This window comes from Oryx dammah, unplaced genomic scaffold (assembly GCF_014754425.2).
Source record: "Oryx dammah isolate SB20612 unplaced genomic scaffold, SCBI_Odam_1.1 HiC_scaffold_19, whole genome shotgun sequence".
Lineage (NCBI taxonomy): Eukaryota > Metazoa > Chordata > Mammalia > Artiodactyla > Bovidae > Oryx > Oryx dammah.
The window spans coordinates 4,053,963-4,076,106 of record NW_024070203.1 but is presented as its reverse complement, the minus strand read 5'-3'; the positions used below and the strand labels follow the sequence as shown (position 1 = coordinate 4,076,106).

The 22,144-nt window shown below is 41.4% G+C and overlaps 1 protein-coding gene across 1 annotated transcript in view; it reads left to right on the top strand.

Annotated features, from left to right (window-relative positions):
• The window catches only part of COL19A1 (collagen type XIX alpha 1 chain), a 351,927-nt gene that overhangs the window by 318,475 nt on the left and 11,308 nt on the right, over nt 1–22,144 (top strand). The window contains exons 33-39 of the mRNA XM_040262167.1: nt 647–700; nt 2,873–2,917; nt 5,210–5,260; nt 5,346–5,390; nt 5,809–5,835; nt 10,124–10,177; nt 14,625–14,669. Of these exons, the coding sequence (XP_040118101.1) occupies nt 647–700; nt 2,873–2,917; nt 5,210–5,260; nt 5,346–5,390; nt 5,809–5,835; nt 10,124–10,177; nt 14,625–14,669 (321 nt within the window). The remainder of the gene's footprint in view (nt 1–646; nt 701–2,872; nt 2,918–5,209; nt 5,261–5,345; nt 5,391–5,808; nt 5,836–10,123; nt 10,178–14,624; nt 14,670–22,144) is intronic.

The window sequence follows — 22,144 nt, the reverse complement described above, 5'->3', positions numbered from 1 at the left end:
TCCTTAGAGTTCCTATGCAAATGGTATGTAGGAATGTAATCATATTCCTTAATATTTTGAATCATGGATTTGCTATAAAGAAAATTTTACCATTTATGCTTTCACCAGTTATATGAACAAACCTGAGTCTAAATTGTAGCTAAAATTAAAAGTTAAGAGCAAAATTTGTGAAAGGAATCATGGAAATTATAGCTAACTGTTCTTAAAGACAATTTTAAATTAAATTTTATTTTCCATTGGCAAAATGCAGATCGCATAACTCAATATGCACCTTGTTAATTCTGCTCTATGAAGTATTAAAATGTTGATCACTACCAAAATTATAGCTCATTTAGGAAGGTATAATGTTATGTAAATTACCATTTAAACAGCAAGGCTAAATTTTTAAATGTATTAAAAGGTTCCAATTAAGGTCATTAAATGTGGTTGGCCAAGGTGAAAAAGCGACCACAGATACAAATTTTTTCCTTCCAAGGGCTTATCAGCAGGATACAGCTGCAGTATCAGCCTGAAGAAATATACGCTTATAGGACTGATTTAATTATGATCAAATGACCTTCAAAATGTATCAGTTTGAGCAACCAACTTCCAACACACTTGGCTTTTCTTGTTGTTTCGGTAACAAACTTAGTTTTGTGTTTTACAGGGCTTATTAGGAAGAACGGGACACCCTGGCCCCATGGGAACAAAGGGTGACAAGGTACAGAGGGAAAATCTCACTTACTGTCCAAATTGGGGTTTGGGGTGGATGCAAGGCGAGACCACTTTTAGAGAAAGTCTGGAAAATCAAGCAAAGCTTCAAAGTAGGACAGGTGTCAGGGAAGGGGCCGTGGAAGGTCATAGGTCCCAAAATTGGTCTGAATACAAGAGATATGCTCCCAGGGAAAAGGATGAATAGAATGTGGGTACCACATGCCAGCTCCAGGCTGGATACGAGGTCCTGGGCATCCACTGTGTGGAAGGACAGGGCAAGAGCCACCTCCTGACGAGATACAGGAAGGTGGCTAGTATCCGGGCATCCAGCCACAGGTGCCAAGGCTCCCAACAGCTCACAGCTCCCAGCATCAGGATTCCAGTGACTGATGGGCTTGCTGAGGAAATCTGGAAGTTCCATCCTTTGAGAGTCATAGGGGAAGTCCTCTAAAGAACCATCACAGCTTGCTTCGTGGGGAGTCCAGTCAATGAGTCAGCAGGGAAGGGCAGCAAAAGAGGGGACTCAGGAGGAAGCTCACATGGTACCCGATTTAATATCTGCAGCCCCCCACCCCTACCCGTCACAGTGTGATAGAGCCAGCACCTGAGTCACGTGGACCAACTATTCAGATTCGAGAAATTTAAGAACCAGGAATCCATGAGCCGCTTCAGTGGCTCGTACCCTGAAATGCCCACAGTGGGCATAATGGCATCAAGGAGCAGAGAAATCCCCCTCCCCCCAATTGAAAGGCAACCATGTGCCTATTCTAGACAGTCTCACACATTTCTCTCTGATAGCATCCCAGGGAGCTTGCCCAACCCCACCAGCCTTTTCTCCGTGTTCTTGATGGAAATTATTCTGTCAGCGATTTGCCTTTTGAAGTTAATGGGAATTCCACACAGAGAGGAGCTTTGGGCCACAGTCGAGAATGAAAATTGTTCCAGAAAAAAAAGAGTCCTTTCAGTAGGCACATGTTTTCCTTGTTTGTTGTCCTCTTGCAGTTCAGGAGAACCATGACATAATTCTCTGAAGGACTCTGCCGGCAGCTCACAGGACCTGATGTGTCTTAGAGAAAAACATACCGTACACTCATTGTTACTCAGCCTCAGGGAGATACATGGCAAGAAAATCTTTACAGTTGGTCTTTATTGATAAAGACACAATCAGGAGGTTTATATGATTATTTGGTTACTGAAAAAAATGGGGAGATTGGAATGAAACCCCTTCAAATTTATGAAAATGGACTAAACTCCCTCAAAATTCTTGAGCATGATAAGTAAGAATTTACTCTCTGATTCTTCCTTAATTAACCATTTCTTGCCATTGCCCCTGATAATCAAGAGACTTAGGAGATTGTTAGAGAGATTATTAGGAGATTATTCTTAGGAGATTCTTAGGAGATTATTCTTAAAAAAAAAAAAAAAAAAGGCAGTTACAGGAAGAACTGGTTAAAACACCAAAGGGAGTATCGTGCCTCTGCTTATCATGGACTAATAACCAGCCTATGTTTTATAAAAATATAAGTCAAATCCCACGTTTCAAATTTCAGCTTGAATTCATTTTTCACAGATGTCATTTTCAGTCTGCCTTGCCTGGAAGCAGAATGTCTGAGGCTGTTGATGTTGTATAGAATGTTTCCTTTAAATAGCACTGTCCCTCAGTCACCTCTGCTCAAGGGGACATGCCTGACATTAACTTAGGAAGTGAGAGAGGTTTCTCCCCCTGCAGATACAACTCAGATTGTTATTTTCCACTTTAGTTAAAGTATGTGGATGCCCCCTCTGGTTCCCCAAAGATGAAGGTGATGGGGTGAGGGTCTGCCCCAGAGAGCCGAGCCCCTGAGCCACCCCCACTTGCAGGAAGTCTGCTCTGCACCCCAAGGTGGGGAGAGTTCCCCCAGCTGCGCTCAAAGCCCAGGACCTCATCGCCTGGTTGCCTGGCTCCATCTGAAAATAAGCTTTGTCCCTGAGGGTCAAACGTTGAAGATCTGAATGCCTGTGGGAAAAGACATTTAGCTTTCCTGTGGTCTAGTAATTCCCCAGGTGAAGAAAAAAGCCTAGCTGAATAAGACTTTCCAAGGCTGACAAAATGACAAGTCATATCAATTTCAGAATGTCTGGTTCATAAACCTGGGGTAGAAACGTCTGTCATTGATGTTGGTCTGTCTACCCTTTGCAGGGCAGTGAGGGGCCCCCTGGGAGACCTGGACCACCTGGACCACCTGTGAGTTGTTTCATGTTTAAAACATGAGTGCATGCTTCTACTTGAGGCTTTTTATAAGCAGTAAAGTCCTATTGTCTAGCACAAGGAACTATGTCTAGTATCCTGTAATAAACGTATCATAATGGAAAAAGGGGGAAGAAAAGCCTTTTGTAAAGGGGTTGGACTACATTTAGGTACCTTCAAGGATAAAAGTCAGCTGAGTTTTATGTGTGAATTTGAATGGCAGCCAGTGTGGTTTGAGGAGCTCTGACTCCCTGTGAGCTCAGCCCTGAGGCACAGTGCTCAGGTTTGCATGCTGTGGACCCCCTTGCTGTGGGTTCAGTTCACCTGGCGGTGCCTGACTCACCACTTCCCGCCTGGGGGACGCTCGGAAAGTCATTTAACCTCAATGAGCCTCGTTCATGGAAAATAGAGGGGCCATAAGGAGATCCCTTCCAGCAATGTGAGTTGGTAGAAAAATTGTGTTATGCTGTGTGTGTTTATTACTATCCATGATGCCTAAGATGCTAGGAAACTCTATTTATACAGCACTTAGTGAATGAAATGTACAAGGGCCATCAGTGTTCTCCTCAGGGCTGAGACAGACGTTGTCAGGAGACTGGGGAGAAGACAGGTGCCTCTCCCTGGAGCAAGTCTGCCCTCAAGTGGGGTCTCTCTTGAACAGCATCATAGCTTCCATCTCGCCGAATGTTCTTTCCCGCTGGCCTCAGAGGGAGAGTTTAAGAAGCCAAACTCACCCAAAGGGAGCAGAAGTCATCTGTGACTTTTTTTGGAGAAAAATAATTGACAGTTTAATAACACATGCACCTCTTATATGCAAGGGAAACATCCAGGAAAACTGGGTAACTCCCTGAAATGGCCCAAGTCATCACCTGAAATACCATCTTCACCAAAAAGCAGAAGAAAGGAAGTGTGTGTTATTGTGCAGATTTGAGTCTTAGCTTTCTCCACTGGTAAGTTTCTTGAGATTCCGAAGACAACAAAGATAGGTTGCGTGTCTGTGTGCTTTGCACACTTCAGTGAAGACATCGGCATCTGTTTTCCTAAACCTGCTCTTCATTTTACTTACCGTCTCCCTTGACACGGAAGCAGGGCAGGCAGCACTTTAGGCTCAAACACTAAAATGCACTCCCTCGCTAGTGGACAGCGCAGCAAAGTGCAACATGAGCCCACAAAAGGGACCTGTATTTTACAATGGACTTAAGAAATCGCCCTCCCTCCTCCCACCCGGATTCTCCATAGCTATTTATTCTTCAAAACAAATTAAATGCTGTCTCTCCTGGAAACCCTCCCACCCTGGCACTAGAAATCTCAGACAAAAGTATCCTTTGCCCTCCAGGACTATATACAGTAGACATTCAGCATTTGTCAAACTGCTGAATTGAATTGTTAAATGGATGAGTGAAATACTAAAGGAATAAATGACCAAGCTTTTTTCCTTCCTTCACAAGTGTTTGCAGGATGCACACAGGTCATGTGCCCTGAGCACCGCTGGCTACCATGGTCCAAAAACAGGGCAATGAGGGACCTTCAGTTTTGCAGCTAAAATGTGGAAATCACAATAAAGGAAAATGCAAGTTATTGATTCTATGGGGATTAAAAAAAAAAGGCTAAAAGATCTAAACTAAAATTTTCATGTGCAAATTTTTCCTGAATGCTAAAATGTATGATTATGAAAGCCTCTCAAATGAATTCTCTTTAAAGTGTTACCCTGGGACTTGATTCACAAATCGATTTTAATAGGAAGTTTCTATTCCCTGTTGTTTCAAAGTATATATTCTTGTAGTACATCCACGCAGGGTTGTGAATAAAATCATATCCCCTGTTTCTCTTAATTTTCTATTCAGTATGAAAAGACTATGGGAAAAAAATTACCTTTCAGTAGCCAAATTGTTCCCTATTCACATCTTCATCAGCACTCCTGTATTATGGCCTGCAGGTCAGCAGGCTGTAAACAGTTAGCATAAATTGGCAATTCAGAAACTGAATTTTAATGAGCAAATAATATTTTCCTCTGAATACATTAGTGTCTCATCTGTCAAATCAGCACATTCATCACAGTCCTGCAGAAAGTGTGTGTGTGCACTCCAGGTGGAGCTCACATGCCTTTGGGTTTTTTCCTCTACATTTGCTTTGGAAAAACTGAAAATGGAAACACTGTTATTTTTACTGATAGCATTAAGCTCATTTTCTAAAATAGAGTAGGAAAAATATCATTTGATAAAACAACAGAGTTAGAGACTCTCACTATTAACATAAAATAATAATTCCGTGTCTCACTTCTCTTCTAAGGGTGTACCATTCAATGAAGGGAATGGAATGAGCAGTTTATATAAAATCCAGGTATTTACTTTTCTAATTATGTAAAGTCACTTTCTGGTTCCAGGTTACTACAAGTTCTTCTCACCTTTTTCTTTCTCTTTTGAAGGGAGGTGTGAATGCTCCCAGTTACCCAGGGCCCCCCGGTCCCCCTGTGAGTATAGCTGTTTATCATGAATCATATTTTCACTGAACAGTCACATATACACAACAAAAAGACATCCTAAGTTCACTGAAAATTATGCGTTAGACATATAACCAAAATGTCCTACAGGAGGAAATAAATGAAACCAATAATAATAAGATGGTACACAAAATAAAGAAAAATTGCATTATGCATAGAGATGTCACAGTTTGGAAATCTGAGAACTAAATCAATGTCCAGGCGATCGCCATCATGGAGTTCTATCAAGTTATATTTCCTCATCTTATGCTTCAAATCCAAACAGTAGCGAAGCAAGGCTTGCACATATTATTACATGTATTAAAGCAAATTGGACAAAAATTCTTCATAGTTTGTGATTTTGCTTCAGTCATTATTTTCAAGATGACTTCTCATATTTTTCTTATAGGGCCCCAAAGGCGATCCTGGCCCAGCGGTACGTATATTCCCACGTTTTGTGTCATTTAGAAAATACGTCTTCATTAGTGTTAAGCAGAGCTTCAGGAGGGATGCCTGCCTTCTGAGATGTTTGTCAGTGAGCATGAAGGCAGCAGGCCTGCTCCTCCCCTCAGAAAGCCTCAGTCCTGATGTCACTGCCCTTGACATTCCCCCGTCAGTGCATTTGCAGAAATCACCCTGGGCTGGAAAGAGATACATATAAAGCTCCTGAGAAATAGAGCACTGTCTTCCAATAGAACTAGTTTGATGATCATGAAAGTAATTCATGAAAGAAAAATATTAGTGGATCATGAAAGAAAAACATTTATTGAAAAGAAATTCTTTAAGATGTCTGCCATATCTCCCAAAACGACAGCAGAGATAGGGGCAGTTTATTTACTTTCAGTCAGAGGCGGTTTTTCTGGAGGAGATTTGGTGAGCTGTGATAACCCCGTTTACTGGGAGTGATGTGTCAGGAGGTTAACCCTCCGCCTGGGGAGAGATCCTGTCCTCCAGCCCCCGAAGGACGATGACTGTGGTCAGGCATCCTCCTCAACCACGAGGCGTCCCTGGAAAAGTTCTGCCAAATGCAGTTAGATTACTTTTATTTCCTGGCTGACTTTTCTGTCATGTCCTTTACAAGCAGATGCTCTATCCTTCATATTTCATTTCTCTGTACTTTGACCTTTGGATATATGCTTGAAACTCAGATGTACCTGAAACTGATATAAATTTTCAAAGCACTTTCCATTGCTGTGAGAAGAGACTGAAGGCCCTTTCGTTACAGTAGAGTTTGGTAAAACTAGATGGATAAATTTTAAACAAGCAGGACAGCCATAAAAAGCAATCTTTTCGCATCTAAATACATTTTCAAAGGAGATGCATGAAAGAGCTTTTTTGTTGTTGTTGTTATTAGGCAATTAAAAACTGATTTGTTTTCCCCTAAAATCATGATTTAACCCAGTTAGAAGCATTTTCCAAATATGGCATGTGAGAGTTTCCTTTGTTTTGATACTCATGCTGTGCTTTCTTTATCTGTAACATTTTTTAATGCTTTCATCCACTATATCCTTCATTCCAATTTCAATCTTCTTTCATCTTATTGATAAAAATTTCCTCTCAGTATTTCCTTCTGTCACACACACACACACACATCCCTTCTGGGTCATTTAGGAGCACACAGGCTTCTCACTGCCTTCCCTGAAACACCAAAGTTTTTTCATTAGGTGAGAAAAAAGTATAATAATAAAGGATAGGTTATAATTCATTTGGATTGGAAAGTGGGTGGTAACAAAAATGTAGATAGATGTGAGTAGAATCTGAAGAGATGAGGCTTTGATTTTTCTTAGTTGCAACAAAGGATAAAGAATAAACACTAAATGAAGGGTGTTCCTTGCTTTTAGAGACATGAATTAAGTGGGTGAAGCACAAAATTGGAATCATGAAATTAACTACTGTGTAATCCTTCAGGTTTATCTGAGATAAAACTTTAGATTATTCCTTTGGAATTCATGTTACCAGTTCCCCCTAAGTAGAGGGATACTACCTCATACCACAGAGATAAGCTAAGAATGGTGGAATCACAGGCCATTGAATAGGGTGAAGTGAAAGTCGTTCAGTTGTGTCCGACTCTTTGTGACCCCATGGACTATACAGTCCATGGAATTCTCCAGGCCATAATATTGGAGTGGGAAGCTGTTCCCTTCTCCAGGGGATCTTCCCAACCAAGGGCTCGAACCCAGGTCTCCTGCCTTGCAGGCGGATTCTTTACTAGCTGAGCCACTAGGGAAACCTAAGAACACTGGAGTGGGTAGCCTATTGCTTCTCCAGCAGATCTTCCCAACCCAGAAATCAAACCAGGGTCTCCCGCATTGCAGGCAGATTCTTTACCAGCTGAGCTACCAGGTCACTGAATAGACAATGGAAACTCCCCTTGGGGCTTTGGGGGAAGATTTACTCTCCAGCCTCCTTCAAACCCCAGGTCACCAGATCTGTCTCTAATCTTCTCAGTGAAACTTTGCAGATAAAAATCACCCTTAATTGAATTTATTCTTTCCTGAGGTGATCCATTTCATTCCCTTGGTGTTCAATTTATAATTGGTTTTCAATTAAATATTTATTATTAGCTACTTTCAAACAAATGTTGATCGATTGGCTGAGCACTGTTCAACCAATTCTTCTATCTTAAGGATAACTGAGAATATAAACAAAGAGAATCAAAGAGCTTATTTCCTTTGTCAATGACCCAAGGCCTCTATTACAGAGCTTCATGCAGAATAGAATCTAAACATCTTTTTTCTGAATGGCAGGTTACCTGTTGGTAGATGTCTAAAAAAGATTTTTGGAGCAAAGAAAGTATCCAGATCATATGCTTCTCATTAAGCATCTCATAATAAGGACAATATCATAACTCATAATAGAAGTTAGTGTTGGTAGTATTTTTGAAGTAGATTAGCATTAGGCATACAAAAATACATTTATAGAGAATTAACTTGGAAAGTTACATTTTCTATATGATTACGTTGAAAGCATCCAATGTCCTGAAAAAATATTTGTAGTTAACATTAATTCATGGTTCACAGCAAACTGTGGGAAATTCTTAAAGAGATGGGAATACCAGACCACTTTATCTATCTCCTAAGAAACCTGTATGCAGATCAAGAAGCAATAGTTAGAACTGGACATGGAAAAATGGACTGGTTCAAAATTGGGAAAGGAGTACATCAAGGCTGCTTATTTAACTCACATGCAGAGTACATCATGCGAAAAGCCAGCCTGGATGAATCACAAGCTGGAATCAAGATTGCCAGGAGAAATATCAACAACCTCAGATAAGCAGATGATACCACTATAATGGCTGAAAGTGAAGAGGAACTAAAGAGCCTCTTGATGAGGGTGAAAGAATAGAGTGAAAAGGCTGGCTTGAAGTTCAACATTCAAAAAACTAAGATCATGGCATCCGGTCCCATCACTTCATGGCAAATAGGAGGAAAAAACACATTTGATTGTGACAGATTTTATTTTCTTGGGCTCCAAAATTACTGTGGACAGTGGCTGCAGCCTTGACACTAAAAGAATCTTGCTCCTAGGAAGGAAAGCTATAACAAACATACACAACATTAAAAAATGGAGACATCACATTGCTGACAAAGATCCTTTGCTAGTCAAAGCTATGGTTTTTCCAGTAGTCATGTACGGATATGAGAGTTGGACTGTAAAGAAGGCTGAGCCCTGAAAAACTGATTCTTTCAAATTGCGTTGCTGGAGAAAGACTCTTGAGTGTCCCTGGACTGCAAGGAGATCAAACCAGTCAATCCTAAAGGAAATCAACCCTGAATATTCATTGGAAGAACTGATGCTGAAGCTTCAATGCTTTGGCCACCTTATATGAAGAGTTGACTCATTGGAAAAGACCCTGATGCTGGGAAAGAATGAAAGCAAAAGGAGAAGGGGGCAACAGAGGATGAGATGGTTAGATAGCATCACTGATTCAATGGACATCAATTGGAGCCAACTGTGAGAGACAGTGAAGGACAGGGAAGGCTGGTATGCCATAGTCCATGAGGCTGCAAAATTGGACACAACTTAGTGACTGAACAACAATCAACCCACATAGTCTCTCTTAATTTAAAACCCCTAATGTTTATTGTTATAAGTTAGCAGCTTCCTTCACCCTAACCTTTCTAAATGGATTCCTTGAGGACCTAAAGTTTACAGTCAGCTGTGACCATACAGCAGCATATGTAACAGATTTTTTTTAACAGAAAGGCTTATTCATCTCCTCTCAGTGACCCATCAGCAGTAACTGCCCCTGGGGCTGTCCTCTGAAGCGCCAAAGTTCATGTCCAGCTCCAGGGAATATTGAGGGATAATAAACTTTGGTTTGAGAGCTCCATCTTTAGTCTTGTTTTCTGACAATCTGGAAGCCTTAGGTACCTCACAAATGCAAAGTTTATTAAAGCCCAGACTTTTGTTCTATCTCTTACTGAAATTGGAGTTATCACTGACTAGAGGAATTCATTCAGAGCAGATTCTTAATCAGATTAAAAATGGTTAATTTAAAAAAAATACTCATACTTCAGGGAATAGCTTTATTTTCTGTTTTCAAATACCAAATGCAAGAATACAGATGCTTAAAAATAGAGCATACTGTTTACTTGCTAAATTACCAATCAGTGTTTGAGAGAGTACTTTCTAGGCAAAAAATAAAAAATCTTTACTTTTGAAATCAATGATTTAAAAACCTTTGATTGTTGCCTTTGTGTTCTTATGTTCATATTTAACAGGGAGAACCTGGTGCAATGGGGTTGCCAGGACTAGAAGGATTTCCTGGTATAAAGGTAAGTGCAAGGTTAAGCGTGTGTTCACCAGTTCAACATTCAAAAATGTTTATTGAGCACCTACCATTGGACCAGAAGCTGTTTTAGGTTTGGGGATACCTAAGAGAACAAAATAGAGAGAAATCTCTGTCCTTGTGAAAATTATGTTCTAAGCAGGGAATACAGAAACTAAGAAAATAAATACAAATAACTAATAATATTGTTAGTAAGTGCTGTGGAAAGAAAAAAAAAGTAGAGGAGATTAAAGGGCATCAGGAGTGCGGAAGGGGGCGGTGTGATTTTAAATCAGGTGGTCTGAGAAATCAGGAACTAAGCAGACTTGGAAGGGCTGGGGGGATGGCCAGTTAGCTAAGCCCCTGAAGCCAGAAGGAAGAAAGTTCCCGGCAAGATGAGTAAGTTCTTGAGATATAATGTATAGCAGGGTGATGCTAGGTAACAATACTAAACTGTATGCTTGAAATTCGCTAAGTGTTCTCAACACACACACACAGTGACCTGTGTGAGGTGATGGAGTTGTAAATTAGCTTGCTTATGGTGATCATTTGCCGATATATATGTATATCACATCGTCAAACTGTACACCTTAAATATATGCAACTAGAAAAAGAAGATTTTAAATGCCCTGAGACAGGAGCATTCCTGTACATTCAAGGAGACCTGGGGAGTGAGTGAGGGGAGCATGCCAGGAGATCAGGTCAGAGAGGTGGGGTGGAGGTGAGGGGCAGCCCGGCCCAGCAGTGCTGCTTGCTGGCCCGTGGAGGACCAGGGCCAGTCTGCAAGTTTTGTCATGGGTTTGGAGGCAGCATAAGCACATAGATGGAGAGCAAGCATGTAAACAACTTGACTTTTGACATTGCCATAATATGCAAACATGAGACCCACATTGGTTCATGATGCATTAGAAAATAAATAAGCAAGTAAATTGCTCCTTCACCACAGGTAGTTTGAGAAGCACTGATTAATAAAGAGGCTTATCAGCCATCGTAGACTTTCTCTTTCACTCTGAGTGACATACGGAGCCAGTGGTGGTTTCTGAGTAGAAAAGTGACAGACCTGCAGCTGGAGTGTAAGGAAAGCTCCTCTGTCCATGGGATTCTCCAGGCAAGAATACTGGAGTGGATTGCCATGCTCTCCTCCAGGGGATCTTCCTGACCCAGGGGTTGAACCCATGTCTCTTACATGTGCTGCGCTGGCAAGCGGGTTCTTTACCAGTAGCACTGCCTGGAAGCCCAATGGGACAGGGAAGACACAGACTATACCCATATATGGGGCAGTGGTGTTGGCTCAGACAGGAGCAGAATGAGTGGAGCTCCTGAGGAGGCTGAGGCTCTGGACATGTTGTGAAGGAAGGGAAATAAGACTGACGGGATGTGGGTCTAAGAGAAGAGTCAGGGATGGCTCCAAGGTGCTTGACCTGAGCACCTGAGATGATGGCATATTATCAACAGAAATGAGGAAAGCACTACACAGAGTCTGTTCAGAGAGGGTAGGATGAGAATGATCCATAGTATAATTTTGGACGTGGGACCAATTATGGGAATTATCTACTAGACAGCATAATGGGGGTACTGCAGTAGGTGGTACAATAGAAAAGTATGGGGTTTAAAAAGAGGTCTAAGTGCAGATATAAATTGATTGTGTGAGCCTATAGGTGCTATCTGAAAGTCAAGAGGCTGAATAAGATCACCAAGAGAATGACAGTAGATTTTTTTTTTTAAGAGAAGAGGATCACGGACTGAGCCTTGAAGCCCTCCAATATTAAGATCAGGAAGAAAGCAGGGGGTGAGCAAGGGAGACTTAGATGCAGGGACCAGAGAAATAAGAGGAAATGTTGGTGCCCTGGAAATCAAGCGAAGATGCTGTATCAAGAAGAGTGATCATCTGTCTCATATCCTGCAAATGGGTCAAGTAGGATGGCCACGTAGGAACCATTCATCAGAGAAATGATTACTGTTTCACTGTGGTAGTAGGAAAAATTTCTGGACTTGAATGGTCTAAGAGAGAATGACAAAGAAAAAAAAAAAAAAGATTAGGCAAAGCGAAAACAGTGCTCAAGGACTTCTGCTGCAAAGGAGAGTAAAGAAACAGGCCAGCAGCTACCGGAGGAAGCTAGGTTCCATAAAGCAGATTTTAAGACCACAGAGGAACCGGACTGTTTCTAGGCTAAAGGAAAGGTCTGGTTTAGTAAAGGGGAAGGAGAGATGAGACCGGAGGAGAGGGGAAAAGTGCTGGAACGGCATCCTTAGTAGCTAAGAGGGAAGGAACCTGGGGCATAAATGCAGGGCTTGGCTTCAGAGAGGAGCCCAGGTAGTTCATCTGTGGGAGCTGGTTGGAACCAAAGTACAGGGGTACAGGAATGGGGACACCGGCACATGAATTGATTGGAGTCTAAAGAAGTTCTTTTCTGATTGCTTCAGTTTTCTCAGTGATGGAGGATCAAGGTCTCATCTGAGAGTGAGGTAGGGAGAAGAGTTTGGAAGTTTGAGGAAAAGGTCTTCTACGAGAGGGCAAGTCCAGGAACCACAGAGTGTGGTGGCTGAGCAGAAGCCCCTCGAGACTCATGGTCGTGAACTGAAATGAGACCAGTCAGTGAGACTGCGTCCATGCGCACAGAGCAGGAGGGGATCTGGGTTTAAACGAGTTCCCCTTTTGACAAATGAGAGAAGCGCGGATGGGACTGTGAGCCAGCAGTATATAGAGAGTATATATAGATTATAACCAGTGACCATGGGATCTAAACTAGATACATGAGCAAGACGGGCCATCTAGGGAGTGAAGGAGCATGAAAACTTTTCTACCAGGGATGGTAGGTCTTTGTGACATCAAAATTTTGAGGGGTTCAAGCTACTCAAGGGAGTGATTTACAATGATGGAAGATGGTGGTACAAGATTGGAATGCAGGCAGTGGAGGTTACAGAGAGATATTGTTTTTGATTAGGTCTCAGGTATAATTATGGAAATAAGAGTTCTGCCAGATAATTAAATTAGACTGATTCAAAGTACTGTGAGACCCAGTTGTTGGAAGGACCATATTATCAGACAGGAGCCCTCTTAACTTCATCTTTATCAGATATGCAAATATTTCTATTGAATTAAAAGCCCCAGCACATTCATTTCCAGGGAAAAACCCCTGCAGTTTAAAAGAGCAAAGTGGAACTGAGGACTATCTGTTTAGGTCCTTCACCCATTTTTCTACCCGTTCTTTTTTTTTTTTTTTTTAAACTGTAGCTATCTATGGTTTATATACTGAAGACACTACTTCTATATTATATGGTGGAGCCTTTATCCTAGTTGGTCCTTGCCTTTCAGTTTTATGTTTGATCTTACAGAATTTATATGGAATATAATATAAAGAGAGGAATTAGACTTTTTCAAAGAAATTATTCAATTATTAGCACTATTTGTTGAATAATACAGCCCTTTCTTTACTAAAACCCTATTGTAAATGTTGGTCTGTTCCTGAAGTTGCTGTTATATTGCATTGATATACTGCTTAATCTTGGGCCAATATTCCATATTTCAATTATTATAGCTTTATTGCATGCTGAAATATGGTATTGCTAATGTCTTTATTATTCTTCTTTTACTTTTTCTCTTATCCTCAAGTATATTTATTATCCCAAGTGAACTTTAATATCATTTGATCAAGCTGCAATTTGTAAAAATTGCATTAAATTTATAAATTAGTTTGGGCACAATGACACCTTTACAGTGCTGTCTTGCCCTCCAAGAACAAAACATCTCTCTCCGTTTAATCAAATCTTCTTTTATGTCCCTCAGTGAACTTACGAAGTTTTTTAATGTCGATTCTGCCCAACAAAAATTGCCATTTTATTGCCCCATATATAACCATAAGTATTTTTAGCCTTGTCAGCTCTATCTAAAATACCACACTGCCTTTGGAAAAAAGGTTGAGTCATTCCACTGCTCAGAGAAATTCCAGGGATCTTCTTATTGGCCTCATGAGGAGAAACTACAAAATCCTTAGTTCTAAACACATTCATTTTAACCCAACATCCAATGAGTCAAGTCTATTGAAAGCTTTTCAGAAGACATTCAAGGTCTTAGTCTTTTAATTATTGGTAATAAGTTACTTTTGAATATGTGGAAGAAAAGTATTGGCTAATTTTACCTGTAAGTATTATGGGGTTCTGTCTTAAAGAATAGGTTAACAGAAATGATACCATGAATGCTTATTTTCATTGGTATTATTATTTGCTTTGGTATTCTGGGGGAAAAGAGAGAGAAAAGTCTTTAGTAGGTTCCACTGGCTGCAGTTCTTATTTTGTTCTTTCCCCATCTGGCCTTTAGCTTCACACCAGCTAATATTGACAACATTTATAAGTTCTGAAGAGAAGCTTTACCAAATCCAAATCATTATTTGAGCATCAGTTTTGGCAGTGGAGATTCAGTGGGTTTGATTCTAAGCAGTACATGTTTTTTTCAGGGAGATCGAGGGCCGGCAGGCCCCCCGGGAGCAGCAGGAATCTCGGTGAGTTCAGTTTATCTCACGTTGTTCTCACAGGTACCAACCACCTAAAGGGCTGGGAGCACAGGGTGACTCCTGAAACTCCCAGTTTAAGAAACAAAACCAAAAAAAAAGTTTTTTTAAACCCACCTGTTCCTCTCCCACCTCAAGAATGCTCCTGTCTTTATTTTCATCTTTTAAACTTCTTCCTTTGTTTTTTCTTCCCAACTCACTTTCACGTGGGGAGGGAAAGCCCATTACCTGCGCCAGTGTATCAGTACCACACAGCTCTGAGAAGCGTGTTGGGTTTCTCTATTCTTGTAATATTTCAAGGTTTCTTAATCTTCAGAAGGCAAAGTTCTCATCCTCAGGCAATGTGCTTCAGTATCTTCATGTTAAGCTGCCATCTGCCTGAGTTTTCCCTCAGCCTGGTGTTATTAGCGGAGTTTTATTGCTGCTAATGTTTCCTCATAAACTAGCCCTTTAAGCCTCTCAATCATTTTTGTTGCTCTCTGGTGTCAAATGTTTTAAATCTCATCAAGGTCTTTTCAAATGAATAGGAAGTGCTCCAGGAAAGGTTAAAATCATTTCTCAGAGCCCTAGGGATCATTTTGATCTTCATTCATGATGCTCTAATTAAAATTTTGTGGTCAGGCTTTATGAATAAGAGCCCATTTATCCTCACCAGGTGTCCTGCAGGGTGAGCCAGGGTAGGAAAGTCAGTGGAAGCCCTGTACTTCAGTCACAGGAACATGAGGAATACAAGAAAGGGCCCTACCATCTCCACACCACCCACTGACCTCTGCCAACACCCACCAGCACCCAGAGCTTCCCAACAATCCTCCCACCTCCATCCCTCAAAAGGCCAGCAGCCACTCTGCTTCCCTCTGTTTCACTGCTGAACCTAACAACAAGAAACAAAGACCCATCCACATGGCAAACCACTCCAGTATCCTTGCCTATAAAATCCCATGGGCAGAGGAGCCTGGTAGGCTTCAGTCCATAGGGTGGCAAAAAGTCGGGCACAACTGAGTGACTAACACACTCCATAGAGAGGCATCCTGTATGGAGGATGACATCCCCTTCTTTAGCTGTTTTAGGTCAAGTCTAGTCTTAGTATGATTGTAAAAGTCACATGAAAATATTTCATTTAGCAAGCACTGCGGGGTTTTTATTGTTCAGTCACTAAGTCCTGTCTAACTCTGCGACCCCATGAACTAGAGCACACCAGGCTTCCCTGTCCTTCACTATCCCCTGGAGTTTGCTCAAATTCATGTCTATCAAGTCGGTGATGCCATCCAAGAGTTTTTATACCAGAAAGCATTCTTCTTGAAAACTGGCTCACACTTAATCCCATTCCTCCCCGCTCTCCCCAGCTCCCTACTGTTCCTAGCAACATATTTGCACCTGCCCTTGGGATCACCTTGGGTCCCCTTACAACCTGCGTCTCTCATATTCACACCCCATTTTTGTTTCCGTATGATATGGTGAAATGTAATGCTCTACTGTATTCATCCAGGTGGGACTATAAATTATGTTCAACTAAGTCACTGTATTCATCCAGGTGGGACTATAAATTATGTTCAACTAAGTCTGCCATAAAAGGAAAGTATTTAAAAGATCAGTGACAAACTCAAAAGACCATCCAAATGAATAATTCCAAGAATATTTTTGAAGGATGCAGCATGATTGAAACTAGAGGCTGCCCTGTCACTTGTTTGGGTAAATCTAATACATTTACCTAAAATGCAGTTTTCATATCTCATCATTAAGAAGATTAACTGACAATTACAAAAATGGAGAAGGGTTAAAAAATGGCATGCTGTATATATAAAACTGGCTATCAAAAAAAGTTTAAAAACTGTTACTTTATTTTTTATAACTGGACTTTACTGTGGCTCAGAAAATAAAATAGTTCAAAGATTCTGGAAATAGCTACACACCAGTGTGAGTATACTTAATGCCACTGAATTGTACACATAAAATGGTTAAAATGGTGGATTTCAAGTTATGTATGCTGCTGCTGCTAAGTCACTTCAGTCGTGTCCGATTCTGTGCGACCTCATAGACAGCAGCCTACCAGCTTCCCCCGTCTCTGGGATTCTCCAGGCAAGAACACTGGAGTGGGTTGCCATTTCCTTCTCCAATGCGTGAAAGTGAAGTGGCTCAGTTGTGTCTGACTCCTAGTGATCCCCTGGACTGCAACCTACCAGGCTCCTCCGTCCATGAGGTTTTCCAGGCTAGAGGACTGGAGTGGGGTGCCATTGCCTTCTCTGCACATTATGTATATTTCACAACAATAAAAGTAAAAATTTAAGGTGATGGTTCCAGTTGAAGCAGGGATGTTCACTTGCTTTGCACATCACAGACCTTTGCTGAGAATCAGAGGGCCCAGTCCTACTCTGCCTAGAAGTCTATCCCTTCCTAGTGTGTAAACAGGCCATCCAGGGCCTTCCCTTGGCTCTTCCTCTGCTCCTTCCCAGGATATCAGGTGGGTCCCGGGGGCACCGTGCCCTCCCCAGGTCCTCTGAGATCCCTGCTGGCACTGCCTGGCCTTTGGGATCTTCATCTGGAGCTCCAGGCGCTGAGTCCATGCCAAGACCCTTTGGAACACTGGCTTTCTCAGCTCTAACACATGCCCTAACTCAGGCCCACGAGATTCTAGGAGCTCCTGCTGCACTTGGGCAGTGGGGAGCCAAGATGCTATCTCGGGCCTGTGTCTGCCTCACTTCACCACGCAGCCATCGCTGACCTGCCAAGGAGCCTTTTGACCTCCAAAGGACCTGCCAAGAGTTCTACACAGCAACTAGAGAAAAAGCCCAGGTTTCCCTCCCTGGAAGCCTTCTGGGATTTCTGTGGTCTCAGCCCCACACCAACATCCCCATCCACGTAAGGTTCAAGGGGCAGGAGGTGGCTCCTCAAGGACAGGATCCTCGGGCCTGGTCTGGACGCTTGGGCTCATGCCCACTGCGACCTGTGCTGGTCCATCTTCCACTCTGCTCTGTCTCAGAGGTCTCTCTGGTCCACAGTGTCTGTCCTCAGTCCTCCAGGCCTTCTGTGCTTGAGGACTTATGGCTGGCCGTAGCTCAGCAGTTCCTTCGACTACAAAGTGATTAAATTACTCTCTCTGAGGGGGGTTCGAGACCTGCGGGTGCTCTCCAGTCCTTTTTTAGATGCCGGGAGCCAGCACGGGAGATCCCACCCATGACAAGGTCATGTGGAAGAGACCTGATAAGCAAGGCTTCAGGACTCGAGGGGCTCTCTGGACCTGCTCAAGCATCTACCCCATAACCAAAATCTGTCTGTCTTACTATTTTGTGCCTTTCACCAACTCTTCTGACATTAACAGGGGGCTATCCCTGACCACCTTTCTCTGAAGAAAATCAACTTAGGGCTCTAGCTAATAAGTCTCCTGGACATGAAAGGAATATTTCAAATCAAACCCCCCATTAGCATTCTAGCTTGCCTGACAGGTTTATCCAGACTGGTCAAAGTCAGACCAGTTTGTCCTCTCCTTTCCAACAAAAAGATTTTGCAAATCAAACATGCTTCTTTTCAGGCTATCATACTATGAATGCAAAAACCTTCTTGTGAAATTCAAAGTCTAGGACTTCTATTGGAGAAGGCAATGGCAACCCATTCCAGTACTCTTGCCTGGAAAATCCCATGGACAGAGGAGCCTGGTAGGCTGCAGTCCATGGGGTCACTAAGAGTCAGACACAACCAAGCAACTTCACTTTAACTTTTCACTTTCCACTTTCATGCATTGGAGAAGGAAATTGTAACCCACTCCAGTGTTCTTGCCTGGAGAATCCCAGGGGCGGGAGAGCCTGGTGGGCTTCTGTCTATGGGGTCGCACAGAATCAGATACGACTGAAGCGACTTAGCAGCAGCAGCAGCTGGCCTTCTATGACCCTTTGTGCCCTCCTTTCCCTAAGGTAAAGAAGAGCTTCTTGTCAAACAAGAGGGATTCCCAGAAATGAGGATATATTTGTTTAGTATTTTCAAAATTCTTTTTTTAATTAATTTATTTTAATTGGAAGATAATTACTTTACAATATTGTGGGTTTTGCCATACATTGACATGAATCAGCCATGGGTGCACATGTGTCCCCCCATCTTGAACCCCTTATCCACCTCCTTCCCCACCTCATCCCTCTGGGTTGTCCCAGGGGCACCAGCTTTGAGTGCCCTGCCTCATGCATTGAACTTGCATTGGTCATCTGTTTTACATATGGTAACATACATGTTTCAATGATATTCTCTCACATCATCCCACCCTGGCCTTCTCCCACAGAGTCCAAAATTATGTTCTTTACGTTTGTGTCTCTTTTGCTGCCTTGCATATAGGATTATCATTGCCATCTTTCTAAATTCCATATATATGCGTTAATATACAGTATTGATGTTTCCCTTTCTGATTTACTTCACTGTGTATAATAGGCTCCAGTTTCACTCACCTCATTAGAACTGACTCAAAGCATTTCTTTTTATAGCTGACTAATATTCCATTGTGTATATGTACCACAACTTCCTTATCCATTTGTCTGCCAGTGGACATCTAGGTTGCTTCCATGTCCTAGCTATTTTAAACACTGCTGCAATGAACATTGGGATACATGTATCTCTTTATTTTATTTTATTTTATTTTAATTTATTTTTTATTTTACTTTACAATTCTGTATTGTTTTTGCCATACATTGACATGAATCTACCACGAGTGTACATGCGTTCCCAAACATGAACCCCCCTCCCACCCCCCTCCTAGAGGAGAACATAGGCAAAACACTCTCTGACATAAACCACAGCAGGATCCTGTATGATCCACCTCCCAGAATATTGGAAAAAAAAGCAAAAATAAACAAATGGGACCTAATTAAAATTAAAAGCTTCTGCACAACAAAGGAAAATATAAGCAAAGTGAAAAGACAGCCTTCCGAATGGGAGAAAATAATAGCAAATGAAGCAACTGACAAACAACTAGTCTCAAAAATATACAAGCAACTCCTGCAGCTCAATTCCAGAAAAATAAACGACCCAATCAAAAAATGGGCCAAAGAACTAAATAGACATTTCTCCAAAGAAGACATATGGATGGCTAACAAACACATGAAAAGATGCTCAACATCACTCATTATTAGAGAAATGCAAATCAAAACCACAATGAGGTACCACTTCACACCAGTCAGAATGTCTGCGATCCAAAAATCTGCAAGCAATAAATGCTGGAGAGGGTGTGGAGAGAAGGGAACCCTCCTACACTGTTGGTGGGAATGCAAACTACTACAGCCACTATGGAGAACAGTGTGGAGATTCCTTAAAAAATTGCAAATAGAACTGCTTTATGACCCAGCAATCCCACTGGTGGGCATACACACGGAGGAAACCAGAATTGAAAGAGACACATGTATCTCTTTCAATTCTGGTTTCCTCTGTGTGTGTGCCCAGCAGTGGATTGCTGAGTTGTATGGCAGTTCTAATTCCAGTTTTTAAAGGAATCTCCACACTGTTCTCCATAGTGGCTGTACCAGTTTGCATTCCCACCAACAATGTAAGAGAGTTCCCTTTTCTCCATACCCTCTCCAGCATTTATTGTTTGTAGACTTTTTAATGGTGGCCATTCTGACCCACGTGAGATGATACCTCATTGTGGTTTTGATTTGCATTTCTCTAATAATGAGTGATGTTGGACATCTTTTTGTGTGTTTATTATCAATCTGTATGTCTTCCTTGGAGAAATGGCTGTTTAGTTCTTTGGCCCACTTTTTGTTTGGGTTTGTTTTTCTGGTATTGGGCTGCATGAACTGCTTGTATATTTTGGAGATTAATTCTTTATCAGTTGCTTTGTTTGCTATTAGTTTCTCCCATTCTGAAAGCTGTCTTTTCACCTTGCTTATAGTTTCCTTCATTGTGCAAAAACTTTTAATTCAGTCTCATTTGTTTATTTTTGCTTTTATTTCCTTTACTCTGGGAGGTGGGTCATAGAGGATCTTGCTGTGATTTATGTCAGAGAGTGTTTTGCCTATGTTTTCCTCTAAGAGTTTTATAATTTCTGGCCTTACATATAGATCTTCAATCCATTTTGAGTTTATTTTTGTGTATGGTGTTAGAAAGTGTTCTAGTTTCATTCTTTTATATGTGGTTGACTGGTTGACCAGTTTTCCTAGCACAACACTTGTCTTTTCTCCATTGTATATTTTTGCCTCCTTTGTCAAAGATAAGGTGTCTATAAGTGCTTGGATTTATCTCTGGACTTTCTATTTTGTTCCATTATTTCTGTCTTTGTGCCAGTACCATACTGTCTTGATGACTGGAGCTTTGTAGTATTGCCTGAAGTCAAGAAGATTGATTCCTCCTGTTCCATTCTTCTTTGTCAATATTGTTTTAGCTATTCAAGTTTTTTTGTTATTATTATTCAAGGTTTTTTGTGTTTCCACACAAATTGTGAAATTATTTGTTTTAGTTCTGTGAAAAATACCATTGGTAGCTTGATATAATGGCACCCCACTCCAGTACTTTTGCCTGGAAAATCTCATGGACAGAGAATCCTGGTGTGCTGCAGTCCATAAGGTTGCTAAGAGTTGGACACAACTGAGCGACTTCACTTTCACTTTTCACTTTCATGTATTGGAGAAGGAAATGGCAACCCACTCCATTGTTCTTGCCTGGAGAATCCCAGGGACGGCGGAGCCTGGTGGGCTGCATAGTCCAGTCTATGGGGTCGCACAGAGTTGGACACGACTGAAGCGACTTAGCAGCAGCAGCAGCAGCTTGATATAGGGATTGTGCTGAATCTACAGATTGCTTTGGGGTAGTATACTCATTTTCACTATATTGATTCTTTCAGTCCACGAACATGCTATATTTCTACATCTGTGGTAACAGGATCATACTTATCAATAATTATCTTAAATGTAAATGGGTTAAATACTCCAATCAAAAGACAAAGACTGGCTGAATGGATACAAAAACAAAACCCCTGTTTTGTTTTTGTCTACAAGAGACCCACCTCAAACCTGGGGACACATACAGACTGAAAAATGAGGGACTGGCAACAGATATTTCATGAAAATGGAAACCAAAAGAAAGCTGGAGTAACAATACTCATATCACATAAAATAGACTTTGAAATAAAGACCAAAGAAGGGACAAAGAAGAGACAAAGAAGAAAACTACATAATGATCAAGGGATCAATCTGAGAAGACATAACAGTTATAAATATATTTGCACCCAACATAGAAGTACCTCAATACATAAGGCAAATGCTAAGAAGTATGAAAGGGGAAATTAACAGGAACACAATAATATTGGGGTACTTTAATACACCTCTCACACTTATGGATAGATCAACCAAACAGAAAATTAGCAAGGAAACACAAACTTTAAATCCTACAATGAACAAGTTAGACCTAATTAATATCTGCAGTGCATTTCACCCAAAAACAATGGATTTCAGCTTTTTCTCAAGTGCACACAGAACATTCTCCAGGAAAGATTA